Here is a 24,338-nt window from a genome sequence, read left to right on the forward strand (position 1 = left end):
ATGTACAAGTACACCCACATGTACTGATGCAGAAGATGTTTTGATTTTGTGCAAGTTGTGTTTTGATCCAACTTTCTCGTATAAGAACTGAAAGTCAGACTAACTAGTCTTAATTCTGAGTTGCTTGAAAAGAGCAGCAAAATAAGATGATGTTAGATGTTAATTTTTGCATCTCTCTTTTAATATAAAAAGTCTATTTTGTCAACTAGGGAAGGTCACAAATGTACATCTCAGTGTTGGCCCTGTGTTGCTCCAGTCATATGCTAGAATGTTAATGTAAAAAATGGATTAATGTGAGCAAGGAATAAAGCTATTTTCTTTTAAAGAAGTATTTATTTTCAGCTCATGACCCAGTAAAAGTTTCTGCAAAACATTTTTCCCTTGTGTGTTCAAAAGCAACTACCTTCTTTTTTAGGGTCAGTTAATAAGAAGTAGGCTTTAATCTTATTAAAAGCTGATAACCTCAAGTATGATTCCAAATAAAGTTATCATCATGTGTAAAGGGCAAATAGTTTGCCCAAACAGACTTATGAAGAAAGATGGTAAAGTATTTTTGAAGCACTGTTACAAAAGCTGAACAAAGGATAATATGCCGCAATTTTTAGAACTTACTTCATATTTTTTTTTACATAAAGCTGCAACTTGTATTTTGCCTTCTAAAAATAATACAGTTTTACTCGTCTTTCGTGGAAAGCTGTTTTGTTAAGTAGAATTAATGATGAAAGGTATGTTACAAGAAATAATCTAAATATATCTATTATAATGTATTTATAACAACAAAAAAAAAATACACTTCTGAACAATGAAGCAATATGAGATTACTCTTTGTACAATTCCTTCTGCTGTAAATGCAGTTACCAGTGCTTATTGAAATACTGTGAAAGTAAATTCGTAGTCGTCCTCCCAAGGTGCTTTGAAAGCTTTTGCAAAACGTACATATGGTGAGGGGTTCATATTGTTGGACTCGTTTGGTATTTGAAGTGTGTGTTTCCTTGTTTAAAATTAGTAGGGAAAAAAACTTTTGACATCTGTTGTTAATGTCTTAGTTCCTGTGTACCATCCAATGTGGTGATACCCAGGTAATGGTTTTCAAATACTCTTTATCAGTGTGTCATGGTTTTATGATTTTCAGTTATTGGTACTCCACATCATAACATCATGTAGTGAATGTACCTGGTCCTCAGAAGAGAAGGGCTACTACATTCCCCACAGTACTTTGCTCCTCTGTTACTGTTTTCCAGCCGGAGGGAAAAGATAAACGCTCACAGTATAAAAACTTGCAGATCACGAGACCTCATCCCTTTTTCTGCCCGTCTCTCGTTTTGGCAGCACCTCGCTCTCCAGCCGTCTTATCGTCGGTAGTAGAGTAAGGCCTACCTGGATTTTGGGACGTTCTCTCTCTCTGTATTGGATTTATCAGCTTAAATTGTAATTATATTGTATTATAGTGTGTTGTTTTGCATTCCGATATTTTATTTAGTAAATTAGTTTATTTCTCCTCAGATTGTTGCCGCTGTTCCTTGCTCTCAGGGCCATCTCCTTACCCTTTTCCCCTTTTCCCTTTTTCTGGGGCATGGGCCTGTGGATCCCCCGTCCCCTTCGTCACGGAACCGGGCCGAACGCCCGTAAACCGTTGGCACAGTACGATGTTCAGCAGAGATGAAGGAGGAGCACAGAGAGCTGCTCAGAGACTGGTCCTGTTGAAGGCTTTGAATTCTGAGAAGCTGCTCAGAAAAGTCAATCATTTCAAAGAAAGTCCCCATTTTGGCCATAAATCTTACTCCTAAGTACTTTGTTTTGGGCCAGTGTTAAAGCCCACACAGTGGGCCCTGGAAAACAATCCTTTAATACAGAAAGAAAAGTACTGTTAGCTCATTTCCGCCAGCTACTCCGTATTTCAGATGAGGTGTTTTTCTGTTCTGCCGTTGAAACAAATGCTGTTATTCATCGGCTCTGGCTGCATGATTTACATCAAGGCCTATATTCAGCAAAGATGGGATTTAATTTCTTCAAGTGTGTGCCCACAATATAATCCTTCTTTGACAGAACTTGAAGGAATTTTTTCAGCATTTTGTAGCATTGACATTTTAATACGTTGAGTAGTGGAGATGCTTTTTTCTTTGCAAGTTCAAAAGTTCATGTTATGATCTGACATAAAATATCTGCTTATGTAATTAAATGTGCCTAGTTGTGGGTTAGGATGCACAGTGCACGTGATTTTTTTTATTATTGTTTTTCCTCTCTCTCTGTCCCTCTCATCCCTTTCCTCTTACTCCACCAACCCAAATCAGATGTGGCTTTTGTTGCTTATCTGTAGCCACACTTCTCCCCTCACGTTATTCTGGTTTGTTACTGGAATAGGATTTGCTGAGCCTCTCTGGGGAAGCAAACAACTACTCTGAACTTCAAGAAACTGGACAAAGCTTCGTGCTCACTGTAAGCTTGCAGATATGGGTCTTGCTTCACTTGATGTCAGAGCTATGGTTCTCTTCCTCTCAAGGAAAAGGGCGGATTTGCGGTTTGGAGGGGCCACTGCACTGTTTACATTGGATTTGATGCAAGTTGAGTGTTTCTTGCTGATCTTTCCCCTCTCCCCATTTCTACATGTGATCCTTTAGGTTTTATAAAGCAGATTTTTAAGAAAATATTTTCTTTCCTCCCAGGCCAAAGAGTCTGATATCTGAGTCGTGATCTCAGTATATTAAATAGGTACGTTTTTGACTTCTGCATTCTTAAAAGTTGGAGGTAGTCTGATGAAAATTGTAATTGTAACTCAAGTTGTCCCAGTTGAAAGACTTTGTAACTTTCCAAATTTTTGTACAAAGGAAAACAAAGGAGAATGGGAGGTATGGAGGCATTACTACTGCCTTTTCTTCCTCCTGAGTATAAATTGTAGAAATTCAGCTTGTGTAAAGCAGTTGAAAGGAAGGAGTGGAAATATGACACTGATAATAAGTGCATGCAGAGGACCATATTTTGTCCTTTTTTTTATAATCAGGCCATGACCTGATGAAAAAATGGGGAGTCAGTAGGGTGCTAGGTTGATGCCTGCACTTCAGTGCTGGTATACTGGGAGCAGAGAGCCCTGAGCTCGTCCCACAGCTGGAGATGCTAGAGGCCGTAGTGTTTAGAGGCATGCTGGTAGTGCATGAAACCTGCGTGGCTCCGGAGCCAGCTCTTCAAAGTAGGTATTTGTGTCTGGTGTTCATCAAAACAGGATAGGTGTTTGTAGAATCATAGAATGTCCTGAGTTGGGAGGGACTCGCTTGGATTGTCAAGTCCAGTGATGTCTGAAGTGTTTGCTTGTTTTGTCTTGTTATTTCAAACAAACTTTTAATTGCGTTTTTTGAAGTCAAAGAACAACTGGCCCCAGTTTGTGCTAGTGCCCATTTCACTCATGTGAATATACTAGTGTGCATAATTTCACTCCATTCCTGATTCAGTTACTTGGCTCTACTGGAATTCCTGCTTCTGTTCTTTGTGTTGTTGTATGTGTAAAACTTTTATTTGTGGTTTTACTTTTGTCTTAGTAACATGAGAGAATAATGGAAACACACTAGGAAATTTTCCTTTTTTTTTTTTAATTAAGCATATCCTTTGCTGTTTTTATAATGTTTTTGCACACCTATCAATCATTTAGCAGGAAATGTAATCTCTCATAACCACTGTAGCTCTAGTCAGCCTGAAGGAGTGGAAAACACTTCACAAGGGTGACTGCTTGAAAGGAGGAGTGAGTGGTGACCATAAATGTTGCTACCAAATGTAACCACTGCAGTAAAATATGGACAAGAAGTGCAGAATCTAATCAAAACTTCTGATAAGTTTCAAGTCAGTTGAAAATAATTTATTTAAAATAGTTGACTCTGCTAGCAGTGGTTGGTTTTTCCTGATCATTGATTGCTAGGATGTGGTTAGTAAAAGTTAAGTTGTCTTTTCTTACAAGTGGTGCTTCAGGGACAACAGCAGTCATGCACAGTCTGCAAGAAAGGTGCATCAAAATACAGCAATTCCTCTCAGTGGTCTGTCCGTATAGAAAACGTGTTCTGTCTACATTTTGCAATCTTCAATCTTCTAACAGGCATTTAATTCTAGAATAAATTGCTTAGTTTTGGGGAAAAAAGTATTAAAAAAAAAAAAGGTGGTGCACTTTGAATCAGCTCACTATTACATGGAAAATAACATTGCTTCTCATGCTAGAGTCAGCCACAAGCTATTTCAGCTGACTGACCAAGCTGAAAACTATCCTGTTCTTCTGAGTGTCTCAGTGCTGTGCCCTGTAGAGCTGCACCCTGCCATGGCACAGAGGTGAAGTGTGGCATTAACTACAGCTGGAGTGGGTGGTGTGTGCTTGGGTTGAACTTTGTTGCTTTAGTTTTAATGAACAAAGTTCTACAAGGCACGTTTGTGAGTGGCAAAAGCACCAGCTTTGTTACCAGTGTTCTTAAGGATTAAAACTGACCAGAGTGGCAAGCTGTGTGTCATTTAGATAATTATCCAGTTCAGCTACTGCCTTTACTGCTTAAAGTAACTCCATAGAGTCCTTCATCAATAGTTGCATTAGGAAGACCTGTTCGTTGAGAGTATTCTGGAGGAAAAAGTGAGAATGTAATGGGTAAGGCAGTAGTTTGCAGTTTGCGAAGCTCACACCATTTCTGTAATTGATGGAGACTGTTGGACACTGGTACAGTGAGGTCCACAAAAATACTTCTTCCCCTAGCCACACAAGAGTAATTATATGTCTGCCTAATGGACTTTGATCCCCTAAACCTCCAGGGAGCTGCTCAATGGATGCATAAGAATGATGTTTTTACACCAGAAGAGTTGCTCTAGTAGAGGAGGATAGGATAAAAAGAATGCCTCTAATAACATTTATGCAGGTATTTCATCAAAAGTGAAGAAAACAAGGGTCGAATTTTGACTAGTCAAAATCATAATTATTCTTTTGACTTGAACAAGAGCTAAACTACTCTAGACGGTGTATTTGCACTATTGAAAGTAGAATTTGACCTGTATAGGACACAGAGAAAATGCATGGTAACTTAAATACAAAGAAGTCTGTTACAGCAAAGATGGATCTGATGGAAAACTGGGAAGGGAAACCTGGAATGGAGCTGGGGAAGTAGAAATGCTGAGATCATTAACAGTAGCTGTTGTCTTCTGCTTTAAATGTCCTAGGGGAGTTCTTGGCCACCCCGCATGCCTGTAGGGGTTTGCTGGATGGCTAGAGGCCTCTGTAAGTGAGAGGAGGCTGTTCCACAGGGAGAGACGTCCTCTCTTAGGTGGAACTCAGTGAAATGTAGATGGATCATGCCGCGTGTCCTGTCTCCCTTACACTGTTATTTTTATTCTTCCCTCAAACCGTAGGCTGCACCCCACGTGCACTGCACACCAAGTGCTGCGGTTTCGCGCCCAGCCCAGGGTTACATAGCTGTGTGAGGTGTGCTGCTGCTCCTGCCGGGCTAGGAATGCTGGAAGGGAGCCAGGTGCTGTTGGTAAATACAGGCTGCTGTTTGACAGTAATTGCTTTCTTCCTGGAGTTTCAGAAATCGCATACAAAAGTCAGTGAAGTGAGAGAATGCATTCTACTTTAAGTGCATTTTGTATCAGATGCTGTTTTATTATTATTTTTGTTTAACTTTTTTTTGAATGTAGTACAATACAATAGTATATGGAATCATAGAATAACCCGAGTTTGAAAGGACCCATAAGGATCGTCGAGTTCAACTCCTATATAAGAAGTCTGGAATAGAGGAGCAAGTCAGGTGCTTGCAAATGTACTGAGAGTTATCTTGGCCTTAATTATTTATTGGCCTTTCTTTTATCTTGGCTTGAAATAAATTTAAGGAAGCAAGTGAATGCCGTGCTAATGGAGCAGTGTCCTTCATCACACAAAGGAGCTTCTGCCGCATGACCTCTTCCTTATGAAATATTGAGCTGTTTTCCTTTGTCCCTTTGGTCAGCCTTGTAAAAACTATTACTAAGAAATTCCAGCCAGCTCCAGATGACGTTGGTAGAGCGGAGGAAGAGGTTTTTTTGTAGTTCTGGTTACTTTGATTTTCAGATTTGGAAAGAGTGTAAAATGTTCACTTGATTTTTGTGTACTGATGGTTTCACCTGGTCATAGTGGTGGTTTAACTGAGACTCCCTCTTTGAGTTGTTTTCTAGTGATAGCTGTTAAGAACTTAAGTTGTGTTTGGAATGTGATTGTGAGTTAAAAGTTGGATTTTTATTCTGTGTCAAGTCTGTTTTAATTCTTTATGTTCTTTTGTCACCTTTAGTCTTTGCTGCGTTCTGTAGCCATTAACTTTGTCCACGTGGCCTTTTCATATAAATAGTATAGGAAATGGGATTTAAGTGTCTGTGCTAGTAAATGGGCTGGCTCATTTTTTCTTAGTTTGCTCAAACAGGCTAATTCTTATACGAGGGCTGCTCTGAAGGTAAAGCCGCTTTTATTGCATTGTCCCATGCAGTCAGAGCCATGTGTTGGTGGTACGGCAGTAGTGGTTAAACCTTCCCACCAATATCCATTACATTTTGCTGCTGTGTGACAGATAGCAGCAGAGGGGCAGTCTGACAAAATGATGTGTCACATGGAAGTGCATATGAAGCAAAGGTGAGGCAGTGAATTCCTGAACCCACCTTTTTCCTAAAAATTCACCCTCTACCATAGGGGCAGGAGCAAGTCTCATATCTCCACTGTCTTCACAGACCTACTTGCTTACCAGAGTACTGCCTACCATCAACATACAAGATTTTGAGCAAGAGTCATATTTTCACTGAATGTATGAGAACAAGGCACAGATTCTGTATGGTGCCCAGAAACTTGACCACAGTAGAGATGTTAAAATTTCACTGAGTAGGCACAGTTGTCTCCTTTTTCATTCGGAAGAGTGGTGGGTTTTTGCTTAACTTAATTGAACTTTCTGGCAAGTTTTTGGGTGAAGAGCTGTATTTGTGGAAAACCTCAGCACTCCATTTGGTAGTCCAAAACCCTTCTGTCTCCAACCTTCTCCTTTTTCAATTGTATACAAAATTCTGCAAGTGATAACTGAGAGTCCTGATGCTTTTGAAATTATACAAACATAATGAAGCATAATACCCTGTTTGCTTTAGGAATCTGTAAGTGACCAGGGTCTTTGAGATCTTACTTAGAAGGCTTAGCAGAAGCATTCAAAGCATCAGCTTAACAGAAAACCGAAGTGTAAAAATGGTCCAAAATCCAGAAGGTGTGTAAATGGGAAAGTTAGACATGTGCATTGAATTCAGAATTAACAGTTGTTAAAAGCTGGTCTGATTTGAGCCAGTTGAAGTTGTCTCAGCCTCATCATCCTAAGCATGATGTTTCATATGAAGGAGGTGACATAAGGCTCTTGTGTATATTCATGTGAAATAAAAATGTAACCCAAATCATGCTGTACAAGGTGTAACACAGAGACATTAACCCACTTGTATGTCTGCATCCTTAGAAAGTGAGGCCAGCTGTTGGCCCTTGATAGACTTCAGAAAAAATTCCCATTACTGCTTCTAGAAAAGTAGTGGAAGTATTGCCCTTGTTTACATAAGCAAACCAGATGATAGAACAATTCATTTGCAATCCCATTAACATTCTCATTGCATGTGAATTGGTGGTTTTATTCCAGAACAGAACGTCTGTATGCAAGACTTCTGGGACAGGGGATCATTAAAGAGTTGGATTGTTCAAATTTTATAGCATATAATGCTGTTTTTTTTAAATGGCTAGCTAAAACCCTCTGTGAACCTCTTAAAATTATCTGCAAAGCCAGAGGCTGAACAAAAATACTGTTCTTGATAAGATATAGTCCTCCACACCCTTAATTCTTCATAATTTCCTTTCATTCTTCCCGCTGCTCAACCTCATGTTGTGGTTTTGGATAGATTCATAGGAAAAATAGCTGCCAAATAGTTAGCTAGGGGTTAAAGCACTGGACTGATCTGCTTTTTAGTGTATGGATCTGCTCTGTTCTCCCAGTGATCTTGGACAAGCTGGCTGATGTTTGTTTTAATTCCTCTTCTGTGAATCATAGTTAATATGTCCCTGCCTCATCAGATTGTTTTGAGGATGAATTCATTTATGTTTGATGGCTTCTGATATTACAGTGATGCAAGGTAGAACAACTCTCTCATGCAATCTTGAAAATATTAAATTATGTTTCTACTCACAAAAGTTAGAAATGAGAAAGTACATCAGCTAATCCGATCAGTTTGTTTGCACCTTTGTCAAATGGTTCATGTCCCTTCTCAGAGTCTGTAGGTGTTTCTGTGGTAAAGCAAGTAAATTGCCAGGGTAGTTGCACACCCATACAGTGAGGAGCTGCTTGTGTTTTTCTTCATGTGACTTTGGATTGTGTTGCCCTAACCCCCTAATAAATGACAAGTTATATAGGCTTTGGAAAATACTCTTGATCAAATATGTGATAGTTATGTTTTGAGTGTAACAATAATCACCGTAGTCAGTTGGGCCCCTTCTAATAATCTCCATAGCAACTACATTCATTAAAAACTGATTCATCCAGTTCTGTGCCAAACAATACATGTGGGCAGTGTATCTATTTGAAATGTCACGTTCAGCTAAATGATGCATACTCTGCTAGCAGTGCTTTCTGTTGTGTCCCTTAAGAACTGGGAGCTAGTTTTTATTTTCACTATTATTTAAGAGAAGTGGACTTCTAAGTGCCATTGTTAGTGTTCCTCCATCTCTTTCTCCAGAATCTTCATACTAAACCAGGAAGACTTGGTAACAAGTAATTTGGTTTTTTTGTTTTTCTTTATTTCATTCCTGCCTACATGTGGAAAGTCACACCATAAAGCTGGCTGTGGCAGTTCAAATGCTTTGTTTTGATTTAGATTGAGCTTGATCCTAACTAAAATTTAAAATTAAAAAAAAAAATCATGGTATTTTAGATGTCATTAATCTGTATCTTTAGTTCTTTTGTCTGCTTTGTATTTTGGCTTAACGGTTGCATGTGTCCTTGATAAATTTTAGGAGTAGTAAAAAAACAACGTCTAGAATATGTGTTTTCTTTCTCCCACTTGGTTTTATCCTCCTCTCTGGCATCTGACAGTTACTCATTCCACCTAAAAGGGTGAAATGCAGAACTGCTCTGGAACTGGAAGTGAGCAAAATGTCAAGAATTGCCTCAGAGAAGCCTTTTCTGTAATCTATCGGATGCTTCTTGCCTTTCACATGCATGCTTCGGGTCTGATATTTCTAAGGTGCTGAGCACATGCATTTCCTGTTGACTAGAGCCAGACTTTCTTCTTTCAACTCTCACCCCTTTTAAATTCCTCTGTTCCTTAGCTACTTAAGCTAGCTTTCAAAGCTCGCCTGAGGACACCAAAAACCGAACTTGAAGATTATGTTATAGACCCCTGTGGTGGGGTAATGGTGGGAAAGTTATCACCTCTACATGTTTGCCCTGTAGAGTTGCAGTTTTTGTTGAGCTTCTCATGGAATGACTTTGCAATGAAGTTTATGCTTTAAGTTCAGTGCCAAGATAGAATTTTTGAAAGATTTGTTGTAGAATGTGTTCTTTTGGGAGATGGAGTTGATTGCCTGGCAGTCACATGCAGAGAGGTGTTTGTTTATGGATTTAAATGTGACTGTTTTCCCTTACGCAGTCTTTTGTTCCACTGATCTTTGGGAACATTGCATTTCACACTTAATTCTATTTATTTGTATGTATTTCACAGGAATTCCTTGGAGCCTGCCCTGGGAATGGACAGCTACCTCCATTTCTGGAGGAGAGTAGTGCCAATTGAAGAGGCCTTCAAGGCAAGTCGACAAGTGTGCTGATACTCTTCTAAGAGTAAAGGGAAGAGACAGTCTTCTAGGTCAACAGCCATGCCTTTCGGGCTGAAACTACGACGGACCAGACGCTACAATGTCTTGAGCAAGAACTGCTTTGTGACACGGATCCGTCTGCTGGACAGCAATGTCATTGAGTGCACTCTCTCTGTGGAGAGCACAGGGCAGGAGTGCTTGGAAGCTGTTGCTCAGAGGCTGGAATTACGTGAGGTAAGAGTAACCAGGAAAGACCATCTGTCACTTTATAACTTGACACATTTTTAGTGGATATGAGCCAGCAGTGTGCGCTTGCAACCCAGAAGGCCAGCTGTATCCTGTGCTGCATCACAAGATGCAGAATGAGGGAAGGGACTGTCCCCCTCTGCTCTGCCCTCGTGAGGCCTCATCTGGAGTACTGTGTCCAGGCCTGGAGCCCCCACCACGAGAAAGATGTGAAGCTGTAGGAGCAGGTCTGGAGTAGGGCTGCAAAGATGATCAGAGGGGCTGGAGCACCTTAGCCATGAAGACAGGCTGAGGGGACTAGGCTTGTTCAGCCTGGAGAAGAGAAGGCTCTGCAGAGACCTCACTGTAGCCTTCAGTTCTTGAGAACAGCTTATATAAACAGGAGGGTGACCAACTTTTTATGTAGTCTAATAGTGATAGGACAAGGGGGAATGATTTTAAACTAAAAGAGGGGATATTTAGGTTAGATGTTAGGTGGAAATCTTTTACTCAGAGGGTGGTGAGACACTGGCACAGCTCCCCAGAGAAGCTGTGGATGTCCCATCCATGGAGGTTCAAGGCCAGCTTGACTGGGGCCCAGAGTAGCCTGATCTAGTGGGTGACATCCCTTCCTGTTGCAGCGGGGTTGGAACTGGGTGATCTTTAACATCCTTTCCAACCTAAGCCATTATGTCATTCAGGCAGTCTTTGTTCATTTGAGTTGTGTTACTTTTAGAGCTGGCCAGATACGATCAACAGCTGGAGCTCAGACAAATGTCTTCTGATGGCATGAAAACTGAAAGTAGAACAGCACCCGGAGTGTTGTGCTATTGCTCTTTCATTGTAACTTTGAGAGCTCTTTGTAGTATGAGGACAAGGTTTCTTCTTTTCTTAGAAAATGATGTGTCTTACTTTCTGAATCAAGATGCTGATAGGCCAAGTTGCAGTCATGTTTATCTGAGTGAAACCCTGATTTCGTTGACACTGTGGGTTGAATTACACCAATGAGAATGAGGCCTCAGGGTTTTAACTATATACCTTGATAGAAATATCTTCTTGTTACTAACTTGCTGCAGGAAGCTGCAATTGTGTTAGTAGACTGAAGGGCTAGTAAAAGTTTGAGGGTGGTTTTTTTCTTTCTTTTGTTTAACTGAAGTGCTTGATATCTGAAACACCAAAAGGCTTCTTTTACATTCACAGTACTTCTGGAAAAGTTCAGAAACCCAGACTTATCTTATTAAAGACTGAAATTTTTTATTTTCTAGCTCTTCCTGTAGAGTTTATGGGTTACGTGTTGAGCCCATTGGAGAGAAAGCTCCCTCCAATGTGTGGCACAAATGAACTGTCTTTTCTTACTTAAATTGTGTGGACTCCTTATGTGTATCCTGCATGTTTACGGGCTTTTGCTAACCACAGATTGAAAACCATTGCCTGGGAACTGATATATATTGTCTGACTGCCCTGCTCGATATTGCGGTGACTTAGATTTATCTATATAGAGCCCTTTGTAATGATGGCAACTGGAAGGTAGCATACAAATAGCCAGTGCAGATGAGAACTAAACAAACACTCATTTTTGCAGATCAATAATGATCAAGAGTGAGAGACGAATCTCACTGTGTCTTTCTGTAGAATAGGCAGAGGAATGTGCCAGCAGGAATAGGGCAGAGTCAGAAGATTGCGTAGTGATTTTTTACAATTGTATTTTTAAATGTGGATTTCATTAGAAGCATCTCCACTACCCCCAATCCTTTAGATGTGAGAAGTTCCCAGTAATTATAAATGATTTATTTTTCTTGCTGGGGATAAATTAGGGTGTCTGTACAGAGGCTGGGTCTTTCCTTTTCCTTCCAGTGCAGAGAGGAGTGAAAAGAATGAAGTGATTCTCCTTGTATCCCTCGTGGTTTATCAAGTTGGCGCAGTGTGGGGCCTAATGATTCTTTCTGTACAGATCCACCTGCGTTTGCAAACAATAGCTCTGTCAGTGGGTTAGCATTCTTCTTCACAAAGCATATTGTGATTTCAGAATATGTTTTGTTCCACTTTGGAATGAAGCCTGAAGTTTCAAAATTTTCCAGAAAAAGAGATCAGACAGTAGAGTAGCAAAGGAAGTTGTTTTGGTCAGTGTTCAATTTCATGGGGGCTTTGTATTGCTTTGGTGTTTTCTTTCATTTTCAAAACTGTTTGTGTCATGCAAAAAGAAATATCAGCACAAAGAGTTTGTGTTTTAAGATGAAAAAATATTTTAACAACACAGGAGAGAATGCTTTGATGTTGTTGGAACACTTTCCCCTTCTTTCATCACCCTCTCCACTTTTTTCTAAACAAAGTTTTGGCAGCGTTGAACCAATTTTGTAAAGTTCAAATTTCAACAGTACGGCATATATTAACAGAAGTATTCTTTAGTCTCTCTTTTTTATTTTTCCCTTCAGACTGATTCTGGTAGCATCCACTGCTGCTTTAAATGTTTAGGAGAGAAGAGAATTACCTGCTTCTTCAACCCTTAGGTGTCCCTCCATCCTCTCTGCTCCTCACATAAGAAACTGTTGGAACTAGCAGGCTCTGAGATGCTTGCTAATGTGTGCTGACCTTTCTGACCTTAAATTCAATTCTTATTCTGATCCTCTGGTCTTCCTGGCATGATGTATAGAGGAAGGAAGGCTAATGCAATAATTTTGCGATGGTCCAGTTCCCTCTTTAGACTTCTTATAATTTTCCAGTCACTGACCAATTAAATTTCACAGAAGGGTCAAAGATATTTTGACAAAGCTTAAATTTCTGTAAGATTCTCACAACTAAATAGCTGAGTAGAATGGAGAGACCACACTAATTGGTTGAGGAAGAAATGCAGTTTTGCAGAAATCCATGTTGGAGAGATGATTCATGAATTCCCCAAAATGAAGCAGAAACTTCTGTGATGTACAAGTAAAGAAAAACCAAACTTCATTAAATCCCATGAACACAAAACAGTTAAAATCCCATTTCAGTTTCTTCCACGCAGTCCCAGGTAAAGATGTCTGTTCTCTTAAAAATAAAGTCCAACTTTTGTTCAATACTTTTGTTTGTTCTTGTCTTTAAATAGATCGCGGGTGTACCCCAACATTTACCTTTCTGCTAGGAATATATACAATTCTCTCAAGCTGTTTTTTTAGAAATAAACAAAAAATCCTGTGAAGCTTCTGCCAAAAAGCAAAACTGTTTGAGATAACTCTATATATTGTTGCGAAGGACTGTCAATCATTACACCATACATTACTGAAAAACAGTATCTAATGGATTATGCATATTTCTGTTTGATCTCTGGGGAATGCAGCTCCCTCCCTGACTGAGTCAGGGTTCAGGAATAGGTCAGTAGAACGTGTAGCCATGTAACTACTGTAAAATCTGTTTTTATCCTTTCAGCAAAGCTCTTGACAAAGCATCAGTCCACATAGTTGAACAGTTCCAATGAACTGAGCTCTTAAGCTTAACATTATGTAAAAATGAATAAGAAGAGTGGGGAGGAAGGGAAAGAGAAGGAGGATTAAGTCAGAAGCATCCTCTTATAATCTTGTATGTATCTGCACAGATTATTAAAAGTTTTTTTCAGTACAAAAGCATTTTCCCTTCAAGTGAGACGAAGTGAACTTGCTTGAAATAGTGAACTTGCTTGAAACAGCAAAGTAATTGTACAAATCCGTTGTGAGATTTCATGTCTGTTTCTTCTTTTTGTTCTCTATATTAACTTATTTTTAAAGGTTAAAGATCGTAGGGTGTTTTGGTAATAATTTGTGGTGGTTTTATTTTGGGGGGAAGTGGGATTGTCAAAGGGTGTCGAGCAAGATCTTTTCTAACCAAACATACTCGTTGAAGCTCAACTCCACAATGGTACCTCCAGCACTGCGGTGTTCCAAAAACCAACCAAAGAAAGAGAGTGGTGAGCTGCTCCACAGGGGTGGCAATTTTCTGCTGTTCTTTTTTTTTTTCTTTTTTCTTTTTGCTAGAAGATGCTCTTTCCTTGGTGAATACAAATGGAGACTCCTGCTCAGCAGCCGATTTGCCTCCACAGATGACTTGGTTGGACTTTTCTCTGCAACTGTGCTAGGGCTGAGTTCAGGCAGCGCTCAGATCAGAGACCTTCTAGGAACAGCTGGCTGCTATTAATGGTGCCTGCCCTCTGAGCGAGAGCCCCAGGACAGCAGAGCTTAATGCTTTTAGCCGGAGGAGCTGGAACTCTGCCTCTTCCCTGAGGATAAATATTTAGTTGGCCACTTAACCAGATGCTTTAATAAACACTGAGCCTGTCTCACTGGATTCTTGTGAGTGAGATTTGCTGGTTTAGTGAGTGCAAGTAGCCTGGTGGTGTTGACAATTCTGCTGGTTTTGCCTGACAAAAAGACAAGTGTAACACTGGACTTACGAGCATGGCTTAGTCCAAGTACAAAATGAGTGCATGACTGCATCGTCTCCTGAACCAGCAGGAAAAGCATCACTTTTTTCAGAAACTGTTCACACCATTCCAGTGGTGTGTCCAGTTTTCTGAATTCCCATATTTCAAAGATCACCTTTTCACTTAGTGCAGTTGGGATGCACAGGTTCTTGTGTTCACACTGCAGCCAGTTTTCTTGTACCACTGATGAAATGATGCCTGGTGGGCAAGGAATATGCCCAAACCTTGAGAAAAAACTTTTGCAAACTCTTTTAATACAGGGCTCTTCGTGCATTTCTGGATTAGACAGACCAAAAGCATCAGCAACTGGAGCTCTTTGTCCACAAACTGAATGTGTATGCGTATGTTTAGAGTTATAAAAAACTTACCTTCACTAGGCATCACCCATCTGTCAACCCTGACTAGAAGATCCACGGTTTTTTAGAAGTGAAGGCATTGTTTATTTTCTGTGCCACTTTGCTGTTCTTACTTGCTAGAGCAACCCATGTTACTTTGGGGCCTGCCATGAGTAGGTGTAGATATTTATTTTTTTTCCATGAAAAGTGGAGTGAAGCCAATGTTTTACTCTGCACAGATGGACAAATAGACCAGCTTTTGTAATTAGCCAGCTGCTTACAGAGGAGAAGGTTCCTGTTTTTTTTTTTTTTTTATCCCACCATCTAACCTGTGACTTATGTGTGTTGTAAAAATGCTCTGTGGGCTAGAGTGTATGGCAGCACCTGACTCAGATTTGGTAAGGCCTTCTGGTCTATCATGTGACAGGTTATAGTGCACTGAACTTGGAGGTCTGTTTCCAGTCCCATATTCCTCTGTTCCCAAACAGAAATGCTGATGTTCTTTGGGGTAGAATCTCTTCAGGCATTTGTGGTAGTGGTTTATGGAAGTCCTTCTGCGCAATGAGTTGTTAGAAAATGCTAACATTTTCAAGAAGTATAATTCCTGGCAACTGGAAGCTAATACGCAAATAACTGTGTTGGTCTTCTCTTCCAAGGGCATGCATTTGTGACTCAGTCTCCGTTCTGCAGTTCTTGTGTTTCGTCTGCATTTGCCTGATCCTTTCCAGGCCGCTTTCCAGGAAAAATGGTCATCTTTTGGCTCTGTCAAATGTGTGCTTCCCATGGGGTGTGGTCTACTGTATCTGCTCTACTCCTGAAGCTTAGAAGAGGCTTTCTCTTCATATTCCTTAGAAGTGATTCTCTTTGTATTTTTTTTCTTTCTTGGATTAGGTACTTGAAGAGCCTTCTACTGTAGAAAATCTAAATTTTTGTTGCCCAGTCCCCCACTGCTCAGTGGGGTGGGACTGTGCTCATTCAAGCTGTTTAATTCTAATACCCTCAATCCCTTGAATAATTGTTTTAGACTTCAGGCTGCAAGTCGTCTTAGTTGCTAGTTTACTGTAATCTAATTCCTATCACACTGAGCTGATCAAAAAGAACTTTTAATGCAGTGATGACTCTGGAGAGAGTAGGCATCTTGATTAATTGGTTAGTGAATTTTTATTTTAAGGTTACCCTATGGGAGATGCTGACTTCTTGATTTATTTGTGCCCTGGATTGATTGATCGAGTGAATATGCCTTTAAATTCTAGAAGGAAATACTGCACTGATTTTCTTCAAAAAGAACCAGCTTGCTATGCTGTACCCAAGCTATGCTTAAAGAGAAAGAACTAGGCAGTGTACAAGATGTACTGCAGATTTGACAGACTTAACTGGAGAATCAAGTTGAATTAGTTACCTTAGCTGAATGCTAATCTGGACATTTCCCAGCTTTCAACTATGTACATAAAGAGACGCTAGGTTAAATATATGTATACTACTGTTCAGAGTTTGTGCGTGTGAATTTCTTGCATGTTTGTCAGCTATAAAAAGATTAGAGCAATGTTGCCTATGCTGCTTTGTTGTAATTTCTAAGTATTTTAAATTTTCAATACTGCATTAGTTGCCTGTGTCTTGGATGCTAAGTCATGGTAGGTGCAATGTTTTTTAGAGTAGTATCCTTTCTGTTTCTGAAATGAAACAGACTTGTAATGGTTGCTTTTGCAGAATGTCATGTTCCAATTTGTCTCTGTTTTTTGTAACAGCTGATTTTTGACAGTGAGAGATCTGGGAAATTTGGTTGGAGAAATCTTGATGGTTGATTTCTAGGCCAAACTTTTGGGATATATTAAAAGTAATTTCAAATGAATGCTTTCCAAAACAGGAAATAAGATTTTTTTTTTCCTACCTTGTCTCCGGTATTTTTATTTAAAAGGTGGTGCGATATATAAAAGCTTGTGACTGCCTCTGGAAGGATTGTTGTCCAGTTAAGCTATAACAACAAAATAAGTATTTTATTTGGTTTAGGGTTAATCTGAACTAATGGAAGGTACTGGAAAGTTTCCATGGAATAGGTAGTCAGTTGGATTAAACCTCAGGAATGTTACTGAGATAAAATGAGATAAATATGCAGAAATAGTAATGATTCTACTTTCATCTCCTAAATCTGTTCAGTGTCAAAAAAAGTTCATCTCACTGTTTCCACTTCATTCATTTTAGTTTTAGTACAGAGTGGAAATTTATATTGAGGGCATTGATGGAAATCTCTTGTTTCTGTCAGTTGAAGTATTGCAGAAAAAACTTTGGTATGAACTACACAGTTAGGGCTACAGTCAGATTTCCAAGCAAGGGATGGCTTATTTCCTTCAATAAACTCAAATGCTTTTTTACTCCTTCAGATCTGTAGTGATAGTGCTTACTGTTAATTGTAATGTGCATTTATGGGCAGTGCTGGCACAGTGGGTAGGTGGTTTAGGGGCTTTTTGATAGAACCTTTCATGATGAATCAGACATGCCTTCAGCTTCTTATTACCAGTTTATAGGATTTAAAGCTCTAGTTCTTAACACTGCTCCTCATTAATTACTCTCCACCAGGAACAATTCCTTGTACCTTTTACAGGACGCGTGACAATGATTGAGATTGACGCAGGATAGGAAATAGATGAAGCTTTAAACCTGGTTATTTTTTAAGAGCCTGGAGAAAACAACTTGCCTTATGCAAGTTTTTAGTGTAGTACTTGCATGTCATAAAAACGTGTGAATGATTTATTTATTTATTTTTAGAAAGTGAATATCGTGTTCTGTATCAGGAAAATGGTTCTGGCCTTGGTAAATACATGTTGGCATACGTGTATAGGTCTGTCTCTAGTACCTTTATTGAAAAGGTGGTGCTGTGTACAAAAGATTGTGACTGCCTGTGGAAGGGTTGTCCAATTAAGTTAAGCTATAACAACAAAATAAGCATTTCATTTGTTTTAGGGTTAATCTAAACTAATGGAAAGTATTTGAAAGTTTACATTGAATAGGAAGAGTTGGAAGAGTTGCCTTGTCCCTTGTTTGCGGTGGGCGTGATCTCGTGAAGCCTCTGTGCTTTGATTAAGATTTAATGTTTGCTGTCTGTTCAAAAGATACAGGTGTAAGCATGTCAAATAATAAAATTGAACCAGACATTTTCTGTAAATCAGTTATGTTACCTGTGCCATAATCTCAGACAGAACCCTTTTAGTATATTTGGAGAGATAAGAGGGTTGATAGTAGTGCATGAAGTATATTACATTGCAGTGTTAATTTGTCTTGAAGGCTGTTCTAAAAATCACAGACTGGCAGTAAAAAAAATAAAAATTATTCTTGCTTTACATATGGAAATGGAAAATTTGACACAGTGCCATCTGTTCTTATTTGCACTTGTGTCATTGGTTTTCTGTGTGTGGTCTAGCTGAAAAGGATAAACTGACACTATTTTGTTTCTTTATCTAGACACACTACTTTGGCCTTTGGTTTCTCAGCAAGAGCCAGCAAGCCCGCTGGGTTGAACTGGAAAAGCCTCTGAAGAAGCAGCTGGACAAATTTGCCAATGAGCCTTTGCTTTTCTTTGGGGTAATGTTCTACGTTCCCAGTGTTTCCAGACTGCAGCAGGAGGTGACAAGGTATGTGGATTCCCTTTGTTCGCACTTCTGTGTGATAGCTGTGAGGGAACGGGCAATTACTGCTTCTGACATTCAGCATTCACTCAGGAATCACCTGGTTCTTTCCTTTCCTGCCCGCTGCCCAAACGGGAAAAAGCAAGATAAATTGCCACTAAGTTATATCTGTTTGGAAAAAAAGATAGCAGTATTGGTGAATGATTGATTATACATGGCCAACTGCAGGAACAAAAAAGGAATGATAAATACACGTTTAAAAATCTAAAATAAATTTTGAAAGAGGCCGCAGTGACAATACTCCTTTAACCTTCTACTGATTAAAAGGAAGCTATATACAGATGACTTTTATATACAGTTTCAGTTTATTATTCTTATGTCTACCTGTGTTTTGCTGAAGGTGAACTTTGGTTTCTTTACTGGATTTTGCCCATCCCATTCCTGATCTCTCTCCTTATAGTTCACAAAAAGTTTAAAATTGTTAGAGGGTATTAGTCCTTTAATTATGATCAGGGTGCACCTTTGCAAACAACTTCTGTGGGAATTACTCTTTTATTCGGAGCCCTGTGCTGCAGTTGTAACAATACAGCTTTTTTGAGGGGTGGCCCTTGTAAACCACATCACTGCGGTTTGTGCACATCTGTGTTGTATTTTAAAAAAAAAAAAAAAATAGCCCACCTCACCCAAAGAGGGATGGGCTTGTTGTCTTTATAGCTAAAATTATTTAATTTATCTGGTTTAGAGCAAGGTTGCATCAGCACAGCTGTTGTGAGGTCAAGACTGGAATAAGTGGATAAGAGGTACAGGCTGGCAGAAGCTTTCTTTGCTAGCCTTGATACTGGAAAAAATGTCCTGTTACTGCAAAGGTGACGTTCACCGTGTAGTCATAGAGTCTAAAAGTTATGTGTAAGTAGTTGAGAAAGAGTAAATTAATTCTAGATGTGCAAGATACGAAGTGTTCGGAGGATTTGCAGATGGTACATTTTAAAGGATCTTTTCTTAAAATTGAATTTAGGAACTGACTTGGGTAGGATGTGAAAGATTTGATTTTTTTTTAAATGACAGCTGTCAAGCAGAGTCTTGATTGTTTATGCAGAATTTTTGTCAAACAGTGGACTGAAAGCCTAAAAATAATCTTACTTCCCTGTGAGTAGACTTGAAACTAACCATTGATGCTTGTCTGTATCTGTGTATTTCTGTCATGTATGCTCTGGGAGAGGGAAGCCTCAGAACATTTCCTTCAGAATTAATTAATGTGCAGTCAGAATGTCTGATTTTTTTTCTTTCTATTGCTCATGTTTGTCAGCCCAATCCTAGCCTAATTATGAACATGGAAGAATTGTAGGTACTTGGATGCCTCTGCCTATTTAAGCTGCAGCCTGCAGTGCTGATTGCTCATTCTTATCTCACCTGTGGAGGTGTATTTACTCATTTTGCCCGAGTTGATGATAACAAAACATTTCATTGACAATTGAATCTCACATCACTCTTGATTTGAGTGTCTGCTGATTTTTTTTTCCTTCTGATGTGACTGATAATGTAAGCTATAGAGACTTTTAAGTGTCCCACATTTTTTTTTCTAATATCTGCAGCAAAACCAGCAGCTTACTAATGGATCTCAGACACAGAATAGCCTGTAAGATTAGTTATTTGTTCTTCTGAAGCAGAATTTCTTCCGTGAGGGTGATGTAATGCCAGGAAACCTTCAACTGTGCAATTCTAGGTAGATTCGGTAAATCTTAGGTTCAAAGCGTTTAGTGGTGAATTCATGGAGAACTCTTCTGGAACAAACACTAGAGGAAGGCTTAGTCTGAAGTCTGATTAGATGGACAAATAAGGATGGGTTTTAGGGTTTTTTGTAATTTGATTGGTACGCTGATTCAGCGTTTGTTTTGAAACTGGGAATATATGCATTTGGGGTTAGGCTTTATTGTGACATTATCACCTGTCATATTGAGGTAGGAACTAGACTTGCCTATTCAGTATCTACGTATTCATCTTTTCTATGTACAAGTGACAAATCTGTCTTAAGTGCAAAACTCCTGATTAAACACTTAATCTGTTTGGGAAGCTGCAGAACCACCTCAAAAGCAACCTCAGAACAAAAACATCACCAAAGGCCGAAGCTGCAAAACTAGTGACAGCACTGCTAGCAGTGAACCTGTTAACTTTGTAATATCTTCTTGGTGGAAGCATCTCCAACTCTGAGCTTTCCTGGCCTCATTGGAGCTTGAGGTGTAACCCATCTCTCAGCACAAGCTTTCAGTTAACTGCAGAATCCTGAATATGACAAGAAAATGATGAAAAGTCTTCTGACAGTACTTCAGCTAACACTTGCATAGTCCACAATTATTCAGGATTAGTTCACTGAGATGGTTTACTCCACTTTTGATTAGTAGCGTTATAGACTATGGCTTGGTAGCTGGTTATGAGGGATTTGTCCCAAGATGAGTATTTTGCCAGGGACCTCATGTGCTGTTACTGAGAAGAGAGGAAATGATCCAAGGCTGAGAGAGAGGAGCTCTGCTTGTGGAGCTGGTCATGGGCTTTGATGCAGTGTTTCATAACCGCTTTTATTTGAATGACCATCTCACTTCTCAAAATGATCTTTGGCCCATTTTGTGTTCTGCTGTTGTTTGTTTATTGGGACTAATGGGGGGAATCCCTGTACAAATAAAGAGTTCATATTTAGGTGAAAACTATAATCGTTAATTTATAAAAAGTTGTAACTTCTGTACATTTTATTGTTGTTGGATGCTATAAAATGCTGATTTATGTCTGCAGACTGTTGGCTTTTAACTGTGTGCAAGTGCTGGTAGTGGTCAGGAGCTTTTCATGGTTTTGCTGGTAACTTGCTATATTTCATAAGCCAAACGTGAATGCAGAAGTAAAGGTAAGACTGGTCTGACCACTGTGTGCACCAGTGGCAGAGATGCAGTGGACACCTGGCCATATGTGACATGCTTGAGAAAGGAATTTACTATTAGTCTAATAAGTAGTCAGTGCTGTCCTGAGTTACAGTGTGAGAATGTCAGTTGACATGCTGAAGTGAAACATGAGTAGCAGTGCTAACCACAGGGTGGTGGCGTTTGTTAGAAATCTCTTGAGATCATCCTGTCCAGCCCCTGTGGTCAGGGCTGGGTCAGCTAGAGGAGGTTGCTTAGGGCTGGGCTCCACTGAATTTTGAGTAACTCCATGGAAGGAGACCCCATAAGTTCTCTGGAAAACCTGTTCCAATTTTCAGTCACAATAAAAGATTTTTAATGTTTGGATGGAATTGTTTGGGTTTTAGTTTGTGCTCAGGTGATCTCATTGTTTCAAAAGTGTGGATAGGTATGGAGTGAGATAGTGGGTGAATATTCCCTGGGTTGCCTACTGAGGACCTTCAGAGCGGCAGGTGCCCGTCACGTAACCACAAGCACAGACATGGCTCAGTGTGGGATGCCTATTGTTAGGCCATAAGAGATATTTGTGATAGTGAGAGAATAGGGCATGTGGAATTCTTGGGAAGGAAAGAGAAAACATGAGTCTGCCAGTCAGCCTCTGAGACCTCCAAGAAAAGATGAGGTGAAGAGTACTCAGAGGGATACACTTCATTTTAGTAGATCAGGTCTGACTCCATGGCATGCTTATAAATGTGACACGTGCTTAAAGATGCACACACTAGTAGTGTGCAGTGTTTTGTTGTTGTTTGTTTTTTTCCTACTCAGAAAAAGTGAAGTAGAGCCCTGGAACAGGGTAAGAAGAAGGAATAAGATGCAGTCACTCTTGTTTGGCTAGTGATATTTGAGTGCAAATGGTGAGGCTTCTCAGGACAGCTGTGTTTCCTGACCTGCAATGGAAATTTTCTGCAGATATCCGAGGGAAATGTACAAGAAACAACCACCTGTTTCTTCTTCCTGGTAAAAATAATGAAATAAACATCATTGGTGTGTCTTCCTCTCAGTGTAATAGTGTTGCACTCTTGATGCTTTGCCTTCTCCTTAACAGAGCTTTTTTTCAACCCCTGCTCCTCTTTTTTCTCTATGCTCTCTGCTCTTTTTGTTTTGTCTTGTGTTGAGACTCTCACTTGTACATAACTTCTGATCTTAGTACCATCTCTTCTGAGATCCCAGTTACTCCGGCATCTCTTCAGCCTTTTGTCCCAGCATCACACATGCACCCAGTTCCAGAGATATCTTGCAGTGGGAATTATGAATTACAGCCTCATGATCGAGCCTAAGGTATCAGTAAAAGTTTGGCCATTTTGTAATTACTGTAATTTGAAAAATTATAGAAGATTTTTTTTAAAAAGCAGATAAGATGAATTTAAAAAGCTCTTTGGTCTTGATGGAAGCTATAGCAGACACCATTTGGGTGGGAGTATGGGAGCTGGCACATTAGCAAAAGGAATTTTTCATAGAAAGCTCTATGGGCTACTTAGATAACCTCTTTTTAGTCATCCAGCTGTTCTCGAAGTGAGTAGCCATCACAGGTGGAGATGCTACACATGCTTTTGGCATATGTAAGGCACCTGGGATTTGCATACTATCTGATATAAAGCAGTCTTTGTGATGCCCTGTAGAGTAGATATTTGCATAGATTAGAAATATAAATCTGCCTTTTATTTTCTGCTAACTCCTCAGAGGGGAGGCATCCTTTCAACCATTTATTAAAAAAAAAAAGTCATTGTACAGTGTCTAGAGTAAACAAGCATGCTTTCACTGTGCTCTTGTTCCAAAAACAGAGAACCCACACACTCTTGTGGCTTTCTAAAAACGTGTGTGCAATGCTGTTTTCTGTATCAGTATCAGACAACCATGTCCAGTTATGGTGGGTTTTCTTTTTTTCTTGCATTTCCAAGGGAAAAATTAAGTTGCATTTTAGTCCCCACAGTATCTCTTTCTTCACACGTGATACTGCTGTGCCTCCTGTGAAGGAATGGATGTGTGCTTTGGTCCATGTGTTTTTCTTTTTTGGAAGAAGCTTCCAGTCTTGTACCTAGTAATGTCTGTGCAAATAAGTTTTGCACTGATGCATTGGGGTATACTGCTGCAAAAGGAAGCAATGCTGTGGGTGAGGTAGGGTACCCGTGGTACTGTGTGCGATAGATAGGTCTGATTTGTCTGTGTAGAAAGAGACGTCCTGCAGAATGTGCACTGTGCTGCATTGGGTGCATGCCCTGACTTCAGCTCTGGGCTCTGTGTTTTCCCCAAAGAGCTTGCTGCTCAGCTTTTCAGTGAAAGAAAGCCCTGAATATTTGGAATGATATGACTGCACCTGCACAGAAGTGTTTGCGGGTGGAGAATTGGAGTCAGTGGCCGCCAGGCCTGTTTTTTGGAGGTCTGTGGAAAAATCAGCCTTAAACTTTTCTTCCTTTAACTAAATGAACATTTATTTCATCTTGTGTTTTATCATCTTAGCTCTTTCTTCACCGTTCCTAGCTGTTTGGGTTTTTTTTTTTGTATGTATTTGTCTTTTAAGGAAATATTCCTTCAGAGTCTCCCACCGTTATCTTTCTTCAACTGCTTTATGATGACTTTGAAAACAAGTATTTTCTAAAACGTATACGGCTACAGACCGTTATGACTGTGTGAGTTTTTAAATCACTAGGGGATGAAACAGAGGAAAATATGTGGTTTGTGCCCACTTTGTATTTACAGGGGAAAAACATTCTGGCAAATCCATTTTTTTTTTTTATTGAACTCTGGACTTCTTTTCCTTCTTTTCCTCTTTAAGATTCACTCTGCCTCTGTTCAAAAAAGTCCTTCTTAAATGTCTCACCTACTTGAGCTTATATTTACTTTACTTTTTTTGAACAAACAAAAGCTGCACATCCTCATACATTGCTAGCTTTTAATACAAGTGCAGTCAGCTGCGGTTTTGCACTGGTTACTGCTATTTTTAAATGGTGCTTTTAATTGCTCTGTTAAGGTTGGATAACATAT

At 39.6% G+C, this 24,338-nt stretch overlaps 1 protein-coding gene across 2 annotated transcripts in view; it reads left to right on the forward strand.

The window, feature by feature from the left end:
• PTPN14 (protein tyrosine phosphatase, non-receptor type 14) overlaps positions 1-24,338 on the forward strand; it is a 105,737-nt gene that overhangs the window by 28,096 nt on the left and 53,303 nt on the right. For both annotated transcript variants that reach the window (XM_021391506.1, XM_021391505.1), the window contains 2 exons: positions 9,712-10,036; positions 18,248-18,417. In XM_021391506.1, the coding sequence (XP_021247181.1) occupies positions 9,863-10,036; positions 18,248-18,417 (344 nt within the window). In that variant the 5' untranslated portion in view covers positions 9,712-9,862. The remainder of the gene's footprint in view (positions 1-9,711; positions 10,037-18,247; positions 18,418-24,338) is intronic.

Source organism: Numida meleagris, chromosome 3 (assembly GCF_002078875.1).
Source record: "Numida meleagris isolate 19003 breed g44 Domestic line chromosome 3, NumMel1.0, whole genome shotgun sequence".
Classification (NCBI taxonomy): Eukaryota; Metazoa; Chordata; class Aves; order Galliformes; family Numididae; genus Numida; species Numida meleagris.